Source organism: Accipiter gentilis, chromosome 1 (assembly GCF_929443795.1).
Source record: "Accipiter gentilis chromosome 1, bAccGen1.1, whole genome shotgun sequence".
In the NCBI taxonomy this organism is placed as follows: domain Eukaryota; kingdom Metazoa; phylum Chordata; class Aves; order Accipitriformes; family Accipitridae; genus Astur; species Astur gentilis.
In genome coordinates, this window is record NC_064880.1 from 17,174,557 (window position 1) to 17,195,469 (window position 20,913).

Sequence of the window (20,913 nt, forward strand, 5' to 3'; positions counted from 1 at the left end):
ACAGCTAATATGCAATATTGAAGCAGACAACACCAGACCCTCAGCCAGGCCAATGCAGGGAGGTCCCACTGCCTTTCCCAGGACTAGGTATCAGCTGAAAACATCACTCACATGTATATGAAGCAGCTATATCTATCGTTCATTAAAATGTAAACTCCTTGGGACTCATGCAGAAGAAACCACTTTGGGTTCCAAACAAAGAACTGGATATTTAATCTTTTGAGTGCGAGTAATACACGTAAAAGGTAACTCACTTTTAAATCAATATTTGTTTTGAACTTCAGTACAAGTTAAGATTTTAAACAGACAGACTTTTAAGAACCCCCATAGAAGTCAGTGGAGCTTCAGCCACATAAAGCAGGAGGTGACATGTCTCTTAAAGTTCATTTTTAGCTCCTTTTGAGCCAATTTTAAACACTCTTTACAGTGTGCCTGTGATCTTTTTAAAAAAGAATTCAAAGTATGCTGTACAAACTATGCTGAATTTAAGTTTAAAATGAACATTAACCTGTGCACGTGTTGTGTGGGATATCTAGTCGTGCCTCGTCAGAAGGACTAAAGATCATTCTGTCAACGCAACAGAATTTTTGTTCATCCCATCAGGGGATATGGTAACACAATACCATGCCCTGTTCACCTTAGGGCTCACACTGCCAGTCCAACCCTGCTTAACCAGCTAGCTCTGCAATGCAGCAACAGCTGCACGGCTAATCTCTTCCCAGCTCTGCTTCCCAGCCTAGCCCCGCACCTGTACCAAGACAGATGTCTTTCTCCTGCTGACTGTGAGGAACGGTGTTGCGTACCTACAAACGAGCACGTGCAAGTGTTCCCACAGACAGGCAAAGCAGAACACGTCCCGCATCACATACAAGTTAACCAAGTCCCGCAGAGGTTGTGACGTGGATGGATTTTCAGAGCAGTTCTCAGCCCTGCTCAGCAGTTCTGCCATCTCTCCCCCTCTCTTCTGGCACTACCCCAGTCAAACGGAGCCTTGTCTCTGGCAGGTCACTGTCTCTGACCGGGACTCATCCCTGACTGCTCACATGGCCTGCTCCCATCCACTGCCTGCCCACCCTTGGAGACTACTGGCTCACACCTCTAAGCATGTGAAGTGGTTAGGAAAGAGAAATGTGCACCTACTCTTGCAGAAGGAAGATGCGAGACATGCATGTAAAAGCCCTCAGTACATCTTCTGAACTACCTCTTCCACTTCTCCAAACAGAGCTGTCTTCTCTGGGCACTTAAACACCTGCAAGCTTCTGCAGCCATGGTGCTGGGGAAGTCTGGGTGCTGTGGGGAGAGCTGAGACCAGGGTTTGGGTCACTGCAGCCACCAGGAGAGATCTGCATCCAGAGGCAGAGCTCTCAAGTGTACTAAAACTGAGGAGCAGCTGAGGAAATTCAAGGTCACAGAGGAGCTACATTGGGTGGCTGGGATAAGGCTTGGAGTACATAGAGAGGACAAGAAAAGAAAAGCCAGAGGCAACATAAGAAAAGAGAAGAAAAGAAGGAAGAGCTGACATAGCAATGGTTTAGAAGGGACAATATATTCTTAAATAGAAAGAAAGGATGACAGTGAAAGGAAAGAGAAAACTCATGGACAGGAACAGCTAAGGATTAGTTCCCTTTACAGCTCACCAAGAACCTGCGTGGGCTGCGTTACTCTGGATTTGGCACGTTACCCTGGCTTTGGGGTAAAAAGCAATAGTCACAGAAGCAGCCTTTTCCTTCCGTCATATGTAGTGCAAGGCTAGGGACGAAAACAGTTTTGGTACATCAGCAAGACTGCCACATCTACGCAGCACTGGCAGCTGATACTTCTGCTGCTCTTTATTAACGTATCTGTCTCACCAGATGCATGGGCTGCATGGATGGAGGACCAGACTGTAAATTAGTTTTATCATAACTGCCATAGGCTATATCGGTTGCTGGGAGCTGTACCAAACTGATCATACATCACTATGAATTAGTCTCAAGGAAAGAACTAGGAACAAAAAAGTGAAATACCTGGGGTTTATTCTTCCCTCCCAAAGTATATAGTGCCTCCAAGTGAAACTGATTTCCATGAAGTATTCAATCTACTCAGTCTTGAGTGAAAATGACTCTCTGAGAAGCAGCTAACAGATTTTGCTGCCTGGGAGATAATGATATCTCACAGTTATTTTCCATATACTGCATGCAAATAAAATTAAAGTATTGAAGTTCTGACCAGGTATTTTCCACATGCAGAAGAAGGGCTCACTCACATGATCTAATGTACACAGCTGGGATACCTTGAGTTTCCTGCACTTTTTGCATGTCATGAGGAATGCCTCAGTAATAACAAAACTCCAAAAACCAACCAAGACTGCATTTCTAAACCATCACCTCAGAATGGATTTTCCAAGTACCAATGACTCCACTCTGCAGTCGGTCTGTGAAACAGCACAGGAAAACATAAACGTTTTGCTCAGCATCTCCCAAGGAACAAATGACAGAGTCAAACCCAGCATGTAGCCCTCTCACTTTGAGTCATGCCTTTGAATTTTCACATCAGCCTTGTCACTGGTACAGACAGGCACTGGATCATCAGTGCTCATCTGCCAGCTAATGTCAGCAGCTTTATGCTGATTTCCGTCCCTTCAGCTGGCAAAGGCAAGCAAACCTGTATTAATGATCATTATAAGGATTTAATTTAAAGTGAGCAGTTAATCTACCAGTAGCAACTCCACAAAACGGAAAAACCCAAACCAAAACACCAGTACATGCTAGGTTTTGCTGTCCTCATTCAGGATATGAATATAGCACAAGAAGAGATGATTTCTTTCTCAATATTGTAACCTCACAGACTAGAACAGCAGGGAAGACAGAGACAGGGGCTTTGTCCCCAGCTTCCTTCTAATCTTTCCTTTGAGTTCCTCACTCAAATCAAAAACCAGATTGCCTTTGCTTTCCAACTTTAATATAGAGTAGCTCATCAGGGTAAGTTGAAACAAGAAATTCATGCATATATATATATATATAACTCTCTATACCTCACACATGTATTTTGCACCATAAATACGCCCCAAAGTAATATTTCCTTTTCATTTCCATGAAAGTCATGCTTCAGTGAGGACAGCAGAGTGAGGTCCCCGTTGCAAAGCACTCCCAGTCTCTTTCCCCATCTACCCTGTCTCCCTTAACCTTGAGAAGCAAATGCTAGAGGAAAGGATGAAAAAAATTAAATCTTCCTTTCCTTTGTCAGACAGTCTGGCTATGGCTCAGAACCGTTACAGAGAGGCTGTGCTCTCCTGAATGCTAAATAAGCTCCCAGGCTACATACTTTCTCTCAGCGGATCTTAAAAAGAGATCTCACTCTGTGCAGGGACGTGTTGGCATGGCAACAGGGAAAAAAGAATTCAGCAACGCCTGGCACCCCTCGCAGGAGCAGCAGACTGTTTGTGTGACTCATTTTTGTAAGTGATCTGATGGTACCTACCTCCTCTCCGCCAAAGGTTGCCCATGCCCAGCTGCATCTGGAAGGGCAGATGCCCAGCCTGCGCTGGGAGGACCTGCCTCCATCAGACACACCTGGGGATGGCAGAGAGCAGTGCCTTGTGCTGGGCTAACCTCTCGTTAGCCAGGGCTGGAAAGTGCACCAAGCCGCATGCATGAGCTTCTGCAATGGGAAAAGGGGAGAAAGGGATTTGTGAAGCATGGGGGTGAGCGAGTTAATGACTGCACCTCCAGGCTCTTCTGCTCCACGGCGTGTGAGACCCTGAGAGCTGATAATTGCCTGTGTGTGGGGCAAGGGGCCAGGAAATGAGGCAGGCAATGCCCACCAGCACGTCCTGGGCTGTCACCTAAGAACCTGCTGCTTCCCTTTGAAGGTGACTTTGGAGAAGCAGTTGCCATTTCAGCTTTGCCTGGAACAGGAGCAGCTGTGTGCCTGCAAAATAAGGCTCTATTGTTTGGTGGTGAACCTTCCTCCAAATCTTTCTGCCCTCAGATCAAAACTGGAATGGAAGATTATATGCTAGCACGGTCCCCAGCAATACCACCTTCCAGATGCAATTGCAAAGACCTCTGCCCACTGCCAAATATTGCCCAGTGCTCTTGCATGTCCTTCATGCTGCCGAGATGGAGACCATAATGGCTTCCCTTCAGACATGTCAGGGAAGAGCCGCTGAAGCGCTCCATTTACACCTTTCTGCCAGGGGAAGAGCCGAGCCAAGCCCGGAGGGCAGGAGCCAGCAGAAAGGCAGCACACAGCCCTGCACAGGGCCATGCTGCCTGCCTGTGGCTCTGCCATAGCCCTCCTGGGTAACCTCGGCTAGCTCTCTTCACACCTGTCTGCCTTTTCTCCTGGCTTTTACAAGCCTTGCCTACTTTATGTAATTCATAAATGCGCAACCTCTCTCCTACCATACATTGAAAAGGACTCCAGCAGAACAGGCCACAATTTAGAACATGGCCTCTGGACACAACTGCCCCCCCCCCCCCCCCCCCAGTCACACAGCGAACACCAGTGCTGGAGGGTCAAGATCCAGCCCACAGAAACAGCAAAGTCTGCATTTATAGCCTCCATCAGAGCAGGCAGCCAAACATGGATGGCGGGAAGGAAGGGCAGAGTCAAACAGAGAAAGGGCAAATTTTTGTCCACAAAAAGGGGAGACAAAAGCAAAAATTTAACTCCCAGGATGTGTTCTGTATTTGGCAGAATATTCATCCTTCAGCAATAGCTATCCTGGTTACAGCAGCCCTCCAAGAACGGCTGCAGATGTTTTCAAAAGGCAACTTTGATAAACTGCACTCACAGCGTACAGTCTGAATTACCAGTATGGTTGGAACAACACGTTATGAAAGATAGTTCCTCCATATCCCAGCCTCGTTGCTCCTTGTTGCATCTCCGAGGCTGTTATGGATTACGTTTTCTGGGAATACTGATGGCACCAAGTGAGCACTGGTTGCCAGGCCAACACACTCACAGGCATTTTGCTTGTACTCCTTAAGAAAGCACAGCTGCTTATGCAATTCCCTCTTATGATGCTCATACCCTAACAAGGAAACACCAAAGTGAATCAGAACACCAACAGGGAGCCCAAAGGAAATGGCTGGTTGATGCCTTCTGTTGGCCAGATTCAATGCTGACGTGACACAATGCAACAGTTGACTCTAATGTTGTTACTGCACCTGGTTTGAGATACAGTTTTCAAAAGCAAATCTGAACCACACACTGACATTTTCAGAGGAGCTACAGGGATAGAAGACACTGATGGCTGAACTTCTCTGGGTGTCTGACTCCCAGCCATGGAAGACAATGGCACCTGTGCACTGGGTTATCTCACCCCACTCCCTTTCAGGCAGTAATTTTTGCATGCTTACACTGCCCAAAACTGTGTCAGATCCTCCAGCTCCTACGAATACATTTCTATCACTGACTCATTTCCAAAGTCCCAAGAGGAGGTAGGAGGGCAGAGCCAGCCCCTCAGAGAGGTTACAGTTGGACAAAACGGGATGTCTTACTGGATTTTGTGACCAATAGTGCCAGCCACCAAAAAACATGCAGAGACTGGTCTCTACAGCAGTTACTGAATATTAAGAGTCAGGGAGAAGGTAGCTGGGGGAAGGGGACATGTGAGAAAAGATGGAATTTCTGCGGCTTCATTCCCAGTCCCCTGCAGAAGAACAACTGAGAAAGACCTCTACAGCAAGCTTAACAGAGAATGGTAAAAAAAACCATTTTCTACAAGTGCCCCAAAGAGGCTCTGCTGCCTCCACCTATGCTTGTCTTCAGCAACATGATTTGAACGTGTCTAAAATATTCCAACAATGTGTCCCAGAAAATGACACTTGTATTACTCTTGACACAAAGAAGAAAAGTTTCAGAAGTCTGGTATGTTTGCCTGTATCTAAATCGGCAAAGATGATGGTGCATAGTAATTACTGTCACATTTCCTTGGCAAAGGGAGGGAGATCAAAATGCCTAATTAACAGCTTCTTTCCCATGGGAGCCATCAATGACATGGTAAGGTGCATTCTTCCAGCTTTGTAAAATAAACAACTGAAATGAGACAAACACAGCAATCACATTCATCTTTGAACGTCATTGGTTTTGCATCATTCTGTGCATTCTGTCTGTGTTGCTTGAGATGTGTGGCTTGCTGAAAATGCACATCTGACAACAAGGCTGGGACGCTCCTTTGGGGAACAGGCATTGAGGGAGTTTGTGAGGGGTTCTGGTAACTCCAGGAGGGCTTGGGCAGCAGCAGGACAGCCAGCGCGAACAGCCAAACAAAAAGGAAAGCACTGACAAAGCAGTCCTGTTGGAACGAAAGACTAAAAAGTTCTCTATTCAAAGACAGCCTGTTTGTATGTTTACTGGCAGTGCCATCTGAGTATTATCACTTGTATGGCAAGAGAGACGAGAAAAAGGAAAAGAAGATTAAATGAAATGTCAGTAGGGGGGAAAAAAAACGTTAACACACCATGGGACCAGGCAATGACTCGGTGCAATTTCAGCCTGGAGAGGCTGTTGTGTTTACTGACACCATGCACAGTGCTGCAATCCTGCCCCAACACAACCTGCCATCGCAGCTCCAGTCCTAACCCTCATGGGCTGAGGGCCATGAGCCAGCAGAACTAAGCATCATGGTGATTTTTCTAACAGTGCAGTGGTGTTGAGGGCCGTGAACAAGATCCTCTTTACCTGGAGACTGGTTACTACAAGCCAAGGCTATGGAAGACGATGGGATACAGACTGTTTCCTTGACATGGTGACAGGTGGCTGAAACAAGTACAATCCCTGTCTTCAACATGGGGTTTTTTTGCATAGCCAACCTAAAGGGACACGCCACCTCTGCTCAAGTATTACTGGCTGCGCCAGGGCAGTCTTTCAGGCTGACACTCCCTACAGGGTGTTGAAATATAATTATTTAAAGAGTATTTGGTCACAGGAATGGATTTGTTACAGATGCCCATTTAGTCCCACTGAACAAAGCCTAAAACAAATGGCTGAATTAGGATAAATTACATTCAAGGCTGTAACATGATTTGCCCTTCCCACTTTTCTCTTCATTTGTTCCTTGCAGACTGTGCTATTCCTGCTGTCTGAATCCCCTCCTCTCTGGGGTGATATCTGCCATAATGCAAAAGCTGTGTGGGTTCTGGATGAACAGATAAAACTGAACCTCTTTTTATTGTCCTTACCTTATCTTCAATTTTTCCTTTTTTCCATGCCACTTCCCATCCCTGCTTTGCTCCCTCACAGCTTTTATCTCACCAGCTCTCGGCCCTTTGCCTCCCCTAGCTCTCCTGCTTCTGGGTCTGTTCCCTCACTATTTCTAAGCCCCCTACTCCTCCCTCAGCTTAATACTGACACTTCTTCATTCCTCTTCACAGGTCTAGGGCTCCTCCTCTTTCTGTTTCACTTCCAGACTAACATATACCAGTGTCTGGGTCCCGCCAGCCACCAAAAATCCTGGCCTCTCTCATGTATCTGTCATGGGCTCCCTCACAACTGCCTTTCCTGTGACTCAAGACCTCTGAAAAACAAGGCAGGAGTGCTCAACCCATGGCCGGTCCACTGTGCTGTGTCAGGAAGTCTGCCACAATTTTCCAGCAGTCTCTTTGCATCCCACATGGTTTGGGTACCCTGCCAATTAATGAAGGGCTCTGTTTGTCACTCTGGCAGGACACGTTACTGTCCTTAACATGGACTGACACCAGGACAGAGCCACTGTCCTGAGGCTCTGGTAATAGGATTTCAGGAAGTGCTTTCCCTTCATCTGTCAAAAAATAATTCATCAAATAACTGTGTAGGTAATCCAAACCCCCTCCAATTATAAACCTGAATTTGACATATAACGAAGAAAGCACTCAATCAGTTGAGTCACTATACATAAAGACATATTGTAGAAGATGTTTCACAAGGCATCTAACCACTTTTACCCCTAATTATACAAATTTGACAGGTTGCTCATTAAAAGACAGGTTACTCATGGAAAGAAAAATAAATGCATTTTAAGTGTGAAAAACCAAACCTTTGCAGCTTGATGTTCCTTGCAAGTCAAATATGATGGATTGTGCTGAATTGCTGGTTCCCAGAGAATGCTGCAACGCATCTGTACTGCTCCTCAGCGCTTCCTCCCAGTTAGCTAGCTGACCACGACTTTTCAGTAAGCAAAGAAAAGGCTGCCACTCTTGTATTTCATTACGAGTCAAATGCATCCTGTGCTCTACCATAGCGTCCAGTCTAAAGCTTTCCACATCAGCCCACTTCAGTGTGAGTTTCTGAAGATTACACTATCATGCCTCCTTTGCAGCACACATCTCACGTGACGTGAAAATGTTTGGCTTAACAAAAGCTACAGATCTCATCCTCCATTCTTAATACTTCCAAAATCCTCACCGAAGATGCTCTGTGTGTGTGTGTGCAGGTGAGGAAGGACATGGACAGACATGGATCAGGGAAAGCACACTGAAACTTGGTGGATCTCAGGCTGTGGGGTGCTGCAGACTGCATCAAAGGCAAGGTGTCTTCAGGAGCTCCTCAGGAGCAGCACGGGACCTGTGGCTGGCAGAGGCATGGGGCTGAGGATGGAGTGGGGCTGAGCTGGTCTGCCAGGGCCAGCCCAAGTATATACAGAAATATATATACACAAATACATATAAAAAGCAAGAGCTGCTTTACTCCCCTTACTCATACCACATCAGTAACAGCTTCCTATGCACTATGCCAAAAACCTGGCCTATTCTCTCGCACATATTTGACTTTGACTTCAGTGGATGCTGGATCAGGCCCCGAGGCTGCCCTGCCCACAGCACTGTGCATTCTCCCACGTTCCCATCACTCCATTTGAAAGGAGGGCATTGATGTGTCTCCATAATGTAGCCATTACCAGCACGATACCGAGACAGATCAATCAAAGGCAACACAACAGCCAGATTCAGAGGATTCCAAAATTGAGGTCAGACTCAATAACTCTCAGACAGATGCCAAGAGAGGGAGACATACATATATACAGGAAGGCAAATTTTAACTGTGCAAACCTAAAAAAGGCACTTGCAGTGATGGATTGGGTGCGTTTTGGCAAGAACTGTTATTTCCTCCCCCATTACCACCCCTCGTCCCTGCATCAGTGTTGCCATAAGGTGCCTTTGTCCCAGTGGCCTGACTCTAACCTTCCCCTTAACACACAGCTCTCAGATTTTACAGCACGAGCCCTGCAAACCAGTGCCCTGCTGCTTTGCTGTGCCCCAAAGGGACTATTGCACTGCTGCAGAATACCTCTCCCTAGGAAAGGCCTATTTTGTGACTAAATCCCAGCTCCTGGGTCAGTCAGGTGCTGGAGAGCTTCCTTAGGTGAAATGCCTCAAAACCTAACTGAGCTCTCATCAGCAGGGATGGGGCAATGGGCGGCTGCCTGGGAAATGCCCTGTTTATACTAGTGCTCCGCTGCAGGTGAGCTGGTTGTTGCAGTTGCTGGGGATTTACAGACTCTGACATGAAGGCTGAGAAGCCACAGATTTTCCTAGGTTATGGTGCTGGACTTGCACCAGGGGAAAAAAAATAATCCCTGTAAATCCACTCAAACCCACAGTTCGGCTTAATCATCTCGGTAGACCTTAGTTTCCTGTGCATTTTCTCCTCAGCAGTTTGGAGTTGATAAGCTACTACAAATGATTAAACAGTTCACATTATTGGTAATTATGTGTATCAGAGTGGCATTTAAAAACCCTACCTGACACAATACCCCACTGCAGTTAACATTTACAAGCAGACAAACACAGCAAAGATGACTGAATTTGGTGGCAAATGGCAACCCTGATTTCAAGATCAAACTCTGAATCAAACACCAAAAATCCACCTCTAAACTTCCTACTTCACAATGCATTAAGCACATCCAACTAGTAAATACTAGTGTAAAATGAGAACACATGCCCCGGTCCCTTTCTATCACTATAGTAAGTTGCCAACAGGTTTCTCCTTCAAAAAGAGAAAAAAGATTAAAAATATATGTTAAGTATCCTAAGATGGTTTACATTGCATTAATTAAATACAGGCTTAGCCAGTGTGTGAGTGTGCAGTTTCTGGAGAGCTAAGAATTCATGCATGAAGGCAGGTAGTTTTAGGGACTTTTCCAGTGTTCAAGGACAAAGAAAGATGCCATGAGATAAGCTTTAGTAAGACTTGCAAACAAAAACTGTGTGTATTGACAGCAAGTCCCCACACTAGAGATCTCGCAATCTAAGCAGACAGTGAGAAAAAAGCAGCGGAGGAAGAAATGAGGCCACAAAGTGGTGATCGAAGCAAGCTTCACCCTGATCAAGAGCAGCTTCGTTCCCTTGGCAAGTATGTCCCCCCAGTCCCGCTACCTGCCCTAGACTATATTGCCTCATTTTCTCTTGTTCTGCTGTGTAACACCTTGCCTCAAAAAGCAACATGAAAATACACCACCACAATGCCCCCTGATGGGCAGCAGTGGGTTCCTGCCTCCTCTCACCCATTAGCTGCAAACTCTTCAATTAAATGTTCAGACACCGACCACCACTCAGAACCTGAGCTTGAGAGAGCCTGAGAAGAGCATCTCTCTCCTCCCTTTTTAAAGAGAGGAAATTCCTCTTCATCTTGTAAAGTTATTCCCACTTCTCCACGTGTACGGGTAGCACTTGTGCAAGATTGTGTGAAAAATCTGTGGCAAAGAAATGCTCTCAGTCTTCCCACGGCCCATGTCAACCCCTAAGAACTGCAGCATCTGTGATTCCTGCACACCTGCTCCTGCTTATCTGCTGGCTAAGCATAGCACAAAGCTGGGTTGCAGCAAAGAGACAAGACCTCATTGTCATCCCCCCAGTCATCAACAGTGTGTTCACCTGCATGCTTACACAAGATTTCCTTTACCTTTGGCTTTCAAATTTTGGCTATCCGCAAGAAGAGGCCCTTAAAATCTAAAGCCATTTACTTTTAGCAGAAAGATCCATTTCCAGCACAATTGCTTATGAAATGACTGTAGGGTCCAAGAGCCTTAAAATACTCTGCTGCTGAGAAATTATGGATAGCATCTCCAAACGCTGTCAACAGCCGACAAACGGTGGTAGAAAGATCTCTTTAGCATGCATGGATGGATGCATCAAGGGCAGTTTTGTCTGTACAAGAGAAATTCCTCTTGCACTGTGCATCTGGGGTTTAAAGTGGGAACTCTGCACAGAGAAAATTAGCATTTACTTCTAAAACAGGAAACTTGCTTTGCGTATTTCATCTTGACACAGTCACACTTCCCCCTCCCACCAAATAACAAGCTGAATCCTAAAATCCTAACACAGTTTACAAATAGACAAAGTCCCAGTGAGTATCCAGTGAAATATGCCTGGGCAAGGGTGAATAAATGCTGACGCTGAATTGTGGTATTCCTGGTCAGACTGAGCAACACATTATTCTGCAAATAATTGGTGGTTTCAAGAAGGTGTTGTTACTTGTGAGCAACAACAGGAGAACCCATCCTTCATGCACACACAAATGCATGCCAAGAGCAACATGAGCTATCCTTGCACAACAGCTGAGCGGTTTCCTACTCTCTCCCAGGCCAGAGAAGCTGAGCAGCTGCTCTACACCCGCCTGTTCTTTTGTCCTCAGAGAGGTGACCCTGTCCCATCTACCAAGACGCACTAAGGCACCATCATGCCTTTCCTGAAGTCTTCTCAGAGCACTGCCCAGGGTCATGGGTAAGGATGCAATTTGTGCAAACCCGGATGAAGATGCAGCCCTTGCTGCGAAGAGCTAGTGCCCTTCCAAGGAACACGCTCCCTCATGTCAGCTTCCCCATGCCCCAGGGCACGCTTGGCTCCAGCTAATATTTCCCCTTGGAGGAAAATCAGTCAGTAGTCTGCAGAGCCCTGTATTTCATGGCGGGGTATCGAGGCATGTTACCTGCTGTCTCCCTGTCTCCTGCCGACAGCTCTCCATTGATCCCGTTCTCTTTGGTCCGAGCATATGTCCCTGGCTGCTCATGGCCACCCAGCCCCGGCTCCTCATCCTCTTGGTAGGGAAGTCCATTGGCACTTCTGACCAGTCCAGCACTCACGCTGCCCTGTTCCTTAATTTCGGGTGAATGTGGGTGTGAAGAAGTCTCTGTTAGCTGACCCGAAGTCCAGTGCGGTGCCTTGGCTTCGTCTTTCCTATCCTCTGCCATGGTTCCTTGCCTTCACTGTTTGGCCTGAAACGACATTAGCAGGAAAGATCAGCTCCCAGTGGGTGACCGTGCCCCTGACCATCAGGCAGCAACCGGGTGCAGCACAGGCACATTACCAGCAGCGCTGCCAAAGAAACTTGCATCCAGCAGATGAGAGAGGGTTTAAATGCAGAAGCGTCTCTGCTTGTCTGTCCTGGGCGTAAGCGAGCTACTTTAAAACCTAAACAAACCACTACCAGTAAAAATTACGGTTCAAGTCCTCCCCGACTCTCCTATGCCTTGCAACTATTAGCACCAGTTTCTTGAGGGCTGCCTTTTTGTTAATCTGATTTTAACTCACTAATTACAGTTAAACAAGAAGTGGATCAGTCACCATGATGCAACAACATCTTCCCAGGGTGATAAAGGGAAGAATGCCACAACTGCTAAAAGAAGTGAAGCTGCTGTTGCAATTTTCATTGCAGTTGCAAAGAACAGGTGCTCTTTGGGCACAGAACTACAGGGCTATCCATCCTCTGTAGTGCATGCAATCTGCTGCTAGCCATGACAGAAACCACATTGAAGAAAATTCACTGGGTTCCTGAACATATGTGCTATTTGACCCTGTTTATATCCCCTCTTACTTTCTGTTTCATGAACATTCACACTCATTCCCTTTTGTCCAAAACAGCCTGTGGGGAACAGTTGTTTCCCACACAAGCACTTGCATTCTCTTATGACTATCAGTATTTATATATAAACAAAACTAATAATTATTTGCTACTTCACATGTATTTCACTCCTGTTAATTAGCTCTCACTTGTCCAAGCCAGGAAAAGAAGCCACCGCAAAAGCCATAGGCTTTGGCTACTCCTCACAGAAAAATGTAGTAGTAGCTCCTCATTATGTAAGCCTAGGAAGACAACATATCGTAATCCATGTTCCGATGATAAGGTAACCTCCAGGGGGGCAGAGGAAGGCTTGACCTGAGCAAGCTACTTCCAAGTGAAAACCAGCAGACCTTTTCCAAAAGCACTTGCCATCTTTTTTTTCCTGGGAGAAAAAAAGATACACCTAAAAGAAATCAGATGAACGCAATAAATCAGCCGCACATCACAGAGGCTGAGCAGTCTAGAAAAGAATGCACAAAACTGGATGGTGCATATATTCTGCAGACATTTAACAAAACCCAAAGAAACCAACCAGAAAAAAAAAGTAGTTTCCACAGAGTCAGGTCAGTTTGCAGAAAACCTCTAAACATGAGAAAAAGCTATTGTTATTTGTCAGATAATAATTCACAATTGGTAACTCGACCCCTTCCTGATCAGATGTTATCATTTAGTAGTAATGGCTTTCAGAGCTACTTTAAATTAAAAAATCACAGTGAATCATGAAAATTAGATTTCATTTACAATAAATATGTGACTCAAACTGTAGTTCCACCCCAAAAAGGACTAATAACTCTTTTGCCTCCCAGTGAAGCCATGGTGTTTTGGGAAGCGCAGCTCTGTCTGCTCTCACCCTGACCCAGCACCATTTCCTGGGGATAACCAATTGCATGAAGACTGTAAGAGCAGGTGAAACTTCAAGCCCAGTGTTTACTCTGAGCTGTAATGAAAATGGTGGGCTGAGCAGTATCACAAAGCTCAGGAGCACTGAGACATGCCTTAATCAACCACAGAAATGGTAAACATGCTCCACATCCCTTTGCCTTCCCCTCCTCCTGTTTACCCTGATAGGAGACTCATCAGTGAGCCATTCTGCACATACAGCAAGAGCCTTAAGGCAGCCATCTCAAACCATACCAGAAGAACTGATGGGGTAATTACAAAGGGGAGAGCCCAAGCTTGGCAAAGATCATCTCCTATGTACCAAAGACATGAGTCTCTGCCTCTGGGTCTGTTTACTGCATGACACTAGAGAACATTTTCTGATCAGAGCCTTTCCAAAACATGAGGCCACAGGACAAACGTCTCCCTCTGTACAGGAGTGAGTACCACACATCCAAAGCCACCAACGTTTGGGGTCTGAGGACAGAACAGAGCCTGTTCTGGGAAAAAAGGGAGACATTCTCATCTATGTCCCCTGAGGAAGCTCAGATAGAAAAAAAGGGAGAAAAAAATCCAAACCCCAAAGTCTAACTCAAGGTTTTCCCCACCAATCCAGTATGGTTTGAACCTGACAGCAAGCCCCAGGAGCAGTATGAACCTGCTCACCAGCTTCAGCAGTTCAGCCCCTGGGTCACCCACAAGAAAAGCCCAGCACCTCAGCAAGGAAAGGGAGGGTTACCAAAGACCCGAGTGTGGCGAATGCAGTTCTGAACATCACCAAGACGAACATAACGGTTATCTCCCACTGCCGCAGTTTGGAGGCTATTATCCCTAAGTACCCTTCCCGGTTCCAGGCAGACACTCCCTGCTTCACTTGAAGCTCTTGACGAAGGATATTCACATCCTTACAATGGACTGTGTCACAGAAGTCCTCTGTGAAAGTAACAGAAGTGCTTTTATCTTTAAAAATAAATACAGTGGGCAGGCTTCAATGAGAGCTGTGTGTATCTGGAGGCAGAATTTGGCTCAGTATGGTTACAGAGTGAAACATGGATGAATTCATTCTTGACTCTGTTATTCATCAAGTGCTCTCAGAGTTTATAATGGTAGTAGAAAGACAGCAAGTGAGTCACACAATGCATCTTTGTACTCAGCAATTTAGCAATGACTATCTGCTGTATGGCGTGATTCATCCACAGCTCAGGTTCAACTCCAGAATACACAGGTGTGCCTTTCTACCATCAGGTTAGTTGTTCTCCTGTCATTTCATTAGCATACCATGGAATGAAATTAATCAGCTAATTTAAATATTGACACAGAAATACCAAGAGTGGACAAATATTACGGTGGAATTTAAATAGTGTTAGCTATACTAAAAGAAGAAACCTGGAATAGTTTCAACAATCTAGGGAAACAGTACTTCAAGGAAGCAAAAAGTTCCTCTTTCCACTATGATTTACTTATACTTTGCATAAACTGCAATGAACGCTTTCAAAAAATATCAGAAAAGAAGGCACAGCCAGTCCTCTAAAATGTCGTGTTGCCTTAGTTAAAAATTAACTTGGATATTTATGGGCCTTTCTTCCCCACCCATTATAGTAGAACCTCATTATCAGAGAATATGCAGCAGTGACCTTACTAGTATGTTCTCACTGCTTTTCTCCTCCATCAGCTGAAGTTACTGGCAGCGAGAGGGACCAAGAGAGGTGCTGGACTGCAGCAGGAAGGGCAGTGGAGCTCACAGGCTGTACCAACACCCTAGCACAGCCCCTTACTGCAAAGCCATCCTGGTGACACCACGTCAATATGCCACGGGGCAGAAGTACAAGCCTCAGCACAGGCTGCGTTAGCTAGACGGCATGGGATTGTGGAAACACTCCTCCCTCAGTATGTTCCTCACCTTGAAGCCTAATCAAAGCCAGCCATGCAAATCAGGGTATGGGAGTGGGGTGGGAAATGCCCCCTCCTTCCAGAGGGATCAAGCAGGCACTGTTGTGCACCACAGGCCACATCAGTGATACTGACCCACATCTGTGGGCCATGCACAGCCCTCCCCAAAAAGGCTTTCCTTGTCTAAACTGACATGGAGGAAGCTACTGAGACCCTGACCATTCTCCATCCGGAGAGATCATGCTCCACCAGCAGCTGCCAACAACAGCAGTAAAGCAGCAGTGAAGAGACACTTCACAGACCTTAAATTCATGTCCGTGTAACTCAGGTGGTGCACTAGGGATGGCATTATGGATCTGAACTGGACATCCTGCCTTCTAAACTAATAACTTGTAGCAGAAATGATGGTAAAAACAAAATCCTCCAACCTGTTCAGCCATTTGGGAACTGTATAGAGACAGAAAATACTTAAATAAATTGGAATTAATACAGAGGGATAAGCAGTCTGACTTTGCAGTTACCTCCTCCTTTCAAAAGCACTGTACATGTATTTCTTTACCCATATGCTCTTTTATGTGACACCAGCTCCTGCTGCCAGGGCTGGGTTGAACCGAGCCTGAGTGCTTTGAACTCGGCACACCACAAATCACCCACAGTAATACAGCATGAGACCATGACATGCAAAAACCCAAGATAATGCTGATTTAAACATCCTGCCATGCTAGCTGTCCTGTATATTTCATGAGTACAACTTGCAGAATCATCTTAGCATTACATTAACATTGTCTTTGCACATAAGCAGATGAATTTTCTACAAATTTCACTTTTTAAGGCAACTTTACAGGGGACCAGAATTAGGCCAATACTGAAGGATTTTGCAAATACCCTGCCTTCCTGCTTCAAGTCATGCTTTTACCTACTCCTGTGTCTATGAGCCCATTCAGAGTGAAATGAGGCTTTTTGATTTCAGGGAAGCTAATTCATTAACTAAGAAAAACAGCCACCAGGGTACATAGAAGAAGAGCTACAATTCCAGTTCAGGGGAGAGAATAACACTGGAGGTTCGTGAAAGGAAAGACAACAGACTCCTCCAAAAAGAAAACCAAACCCTGGCAGAGGGCATGGCCAGATCCTGAGCTCAGTGGGAAGGAGAGGGGAAGTGCCCCCTGTATGGCTCCAGGGCCAAATCCTTCTTCCCAGAGGGCTATTTAGCTCAGATGCACCATAGCACTCATTCAGCCACCCTGCTCCCAAGTCCAGAGCCAGGAGAGGGTGGGGATTGCTCCGTGGAGGCAGGCTGGGGCACAGAGGCATGGTTAGCATGATCTCAGGCACCCAGGGCTTCCAAAACTCCTGAATGAGACTGCCTAAAAGAGAATTTTTCATTAAATTTAAGAAATTCAGATAATTTCTTTCAGAAAAAAGAAATTTGTAAGGTGAGGTGTTCATAAATTTTTAAAAAGAAGAGGGCACCAAGAAGTAGAGAAGAATGAAATTGTCTCCAAAATGAGTTACACTAAAAACCAAATAAAAAAATTCCTTCCTTAACAGAAAAAGCCCAAACCATACACAAATAGGGCACAATCTAATTCAGACTGGTAAACAACACAACCGAGAAAACCTTTAATTCACGTCCACGTACCAACTGGCCAGTTGGGATGATGTGTCTGAATATTAAATATCAGGCACTGTGGATTAAGAAGTCCCAAGGGAATTTGACAGTAAATTTAACTCACTGACATCTATGTCTAGAATTGCAAAGGAAAGCGGGTAGGTATCAGGAGGTTGGAATAAAAGCAACAAGAGACAGAAGGTGGGAAATCTGAACAGACAAATTCCAATAACCTCCTGCCACCATCATAAAGCTACGCCTGTCATATGTAGTACACAAACCCTATCAGTGCTATTGTCTTCATGGACTCATTTACAAAACACAAGGGCTAATTTTGGATGCCATAAACACATGGAGAGCTTTGCACCCACATTTGACTCCTTCATTTCAGCTAATATGCATCTTCTCTCAAATTAATTTGATTATTTTCAGATGTGAGCGGTGTGCTTCACACTGATCAAAAAGAATCACAGAAAACAGCATGGATGTCATGGCATCTGACAGGGACCATGTTAGCTTCCCTCTTACGTAAAATGCTTGGTCATGGTCCAGAAGCCACTAAGCAATTACCAAAAGTTACCACTTGATGCTAAATGTCTAAGTGCTGTAATTCTAGTAATATGGTATATTATTAGACAGAATTATACATTCTCTCAGTTGGAGCCACTCTACCTCTCAAGCCTAATAAAGGATAAACACGTTTCCCTGCTAATTTGTAACAAATATGATTTATTTATTCCTTGTCCAGTGCTTAAGTTATTAGCTTGCAGCTAGATCCCTCTTTCTAGACAATATGAGTAGACTATCCTCTTAAATACTACCTTGCATCTGCTAAAAATGCAAGCAGTGTTCATCTCACACTTTTATCAGCATTTGGCAGTTTTTAAAGGCTTTTCCATTTCCACACTGCAGTTAGTCAATAGTCACATATTCTTTGTAGAAAATCCTTTTGATTGTACCTTGGATGAAAAATAACGGATGGCACCTGGACCAAAGGCTGAACAAAGGAGGCTCACTGGGGAAAGACGAAAAAAGTTTACTGCAATCTGAATCTTTGCCAGAGCTGAGAACAAGGGATGGCTACAGCCTCTGAAGCAGTCGATCAGACCTGCAGCACTGGCACCGCAAAGAGCCAGAAGAGCTGCTGCTCATACTCCACACTCCTCTGCTCCTTCCTGCATGGTGTCCTGCCCTGTGGGTGCAGAGATTTAAACCCCTCTTGGAGTTTCCCTCAGCTGGGCTGAGGATCAGTGGAGGCAGGCAGGTGGGAAGGGTGCATCACCCCACTGCAGCAGCCACGCAGCTCCTGATGAAGGGGAATGCTTTCACTTGGAGAAATGTGAACCTGACAAAGCCCCCCTGCTCTGTACTGAGTAACAAAACCTGCTTGGCCAGGCGGTACGCCCAGGTGGTGTACAGGAGTTCCGAGATGCAAGCAGGTCCATCCTGCTGCAGAACGCAGGAACAGGTAAGCGTACAAGAACAAGTCTTTCAGCTGCCACTCCTGACCAACAGAGCTCTTCCTCTGTGAGGAAGGTATTCATTTCTCTGGGCTGCTGGAAAGCAGAGAACAACTGAGCTGACCTGCCGTTGGATGCTCCCCTCCTGAGACACATAGTTGCCCACCACAAAGGGCTGCCCTTGCTCTCTTGCCCAGGAACTGCATCAACTTGCTCAGACTCCAGAAATCTAAAACTGGGTGCCCTTCTCTCTTTGCAATGGTGAAATCATGCTACTAGCAGCTTCTGCCTGCAAAAAAAAAATTCTACCATAGATCTCACTTCTAGCTAAAAAGCTAGAAGAATCCCTGTACAACCCTTCCTGCTCCAACACCACCCCTTTTTGACAAACTTTCTATCCACAATGCTGCATTTTTACACCATTTACCACTCATGAAACACCCTCACACACCCCCATCTATCATTAATCATAATTACTTCCTGCAGGAGAGAGGAAAGGCATTTTAGCTAGTAAAGGAGATGGTAACCATAACAACAGCACCATGACAACTGTAAGTGATATCTGAGAGAAGAAATAAGGCAAAAACTTACTACCAATAAATTTGGTCCATGATAAGGATGGCAAAACCACTGAAGAAGCAATACCAATCAGTAAAGGTGCCAACAGGAAGAAACACAAGTGTCTCTGGATTAAATTGCACACAATCCTTCTGCAAATTTTAAAATGAGGCACGATGACAGCCTTTTCATCTCCTGACCAGCAAACAAAGGCAGTCCCTGCTCAATCCTACCTGAGATCTCTCCTGCCTCGGAGAGCCGGAGGGGCTGAAGGATGGAAGGAGTGCTGCCGGGAAGCTGGGATGTTTCCTGGCAGCCAGAAGACTCCTAAATTTCTCAGTGGAGTCTTTTATTTCCAGGAGACTCATTGAAATGAGCCCTGAACAAGGACAGGATTGCTCCCAGGGGAGCACCTCAGAGTCAGACACACTGCATTGATTTTTCCACCAAGCACAATTTCAAATGGGCATCGTGAGCCCTCTCCATGCACTTCAGAGAAGGCATTGCATTGGCAGGCTTGTTTGAAACAAGAGGCTCTGCAGCCGTTAGCCAGCAACCATCTAAATGACCCATGCATGCCAAGGCCCTGACTTACAATCCTGGCAGAGAAAAAGATTCACCAACACTTGTGGCTACATCGGCTTTTTCACCCTCAGTGCAGGAGGCACAGAAAAACCGCGACAAATAAACAGCACTAGCTCCAAGGGCTGCGTGCAGATAGTTTTTTGGGGTGTGATTAGACAGGGAAATGTTCAAAGAAGCAGCTGCACTACCTGGCCCTCTTAGGGCTTTTCAGGGGGAATTCAGCTCACCGGTTTGCTATGCAGGATTGCTCAGAGTGGGCACACTGAAGTGGTCTTTCCCCATTGAAATACTTTGTCATCCTCTGCACAGCTTCCCTCTCCTAACCTCCTTATCTCCTTGCTTTTCAAAGCATTGCAATAATCTAACTGGAAATTAAACCTTTCTACATGGCACGCTTGGTTTTTCCACAATATGAATATAGACTTACAACTCTATATTTAAGACTTAATGAAATAAACACTCAACAACTCAGTCCTTATTTGTACTTTTACAGACTTTTTTTCACTACCAAAGTAATTATAAAAGATTTGACCCACTTATTACAAAAACATTTTCAAAAAGCTAAGAACAACAGAAGAAACCTTTAGTTTAAGGAGATTATTTTGAAGGGAAAAGGAGATTCAGATAGCATCCAGGAAACATGTCTCCAATAGAAGAAACATTTTTTTTTTTTAATTTTTTTTTTAATTTCCCTCTTACACAGTGCTCACTTCAAACCTTAGCAAGAAGACAGTTGAAAATCCATAACAACAACACAGCCAAGCTGGAGGACAGGCTATTTAAGACAAGGGTGCTCAAAATACTGCTTAAGGGGAAAAAAATCTTCATCAGTCAGAGAAGGAGTAGTATACAACTTGATACAGTCATTGCAGGCTGGGTAAAAAAAAACGGTACAACTACTAGAAATACTCACAAATACATCACACTAAAAGCACTGTGGCTGCCAACATTTCACAAGTTTGGCCAGCTGAAATTTTGTCAGAAGCAAACACTGGCTGGCTAATAAAAATGAACACTGAATGCTTGGTTCCCCTCCCTACTGCCACTTCCATCATTTTCAGTGTTTATAAAAGGCTGAAACAAAGTCATCTTCTGCTTATTCATTGCACAGGTACAAAAGGTGACGGC

General features: G+C 45.3%; 1 protein-coding gene across 48 annotated transcripts in view; it reads right to left on the bottom strand.

Moving 5' to 3' along the window:
• MAP2 (microtubule associated protein 2) overlaps window positions 1–20,913 on the bottom strand; it is a 238,206-nt gene that overhangs the window by 61,441 nt on the left and 155,852 nt on the right. For all 48 annotated transcript variants that reach the window (XM_049813666.1, XM_049813594.1, XM_049813586.1 and 45 more), the window contains one exon: window positions 11,890–12,175. In XM_049813666.1, coding sequence (XP_049669623.1) covers window positions 11,890–12,151 — 262 coding nt within the window. In that variant the 5' untranslated portion in view covers window positions 12,152–12,175. The remainder of the gene's footprint in view (window positions 1–11,889; window positions 12,176–20,913) is intronic.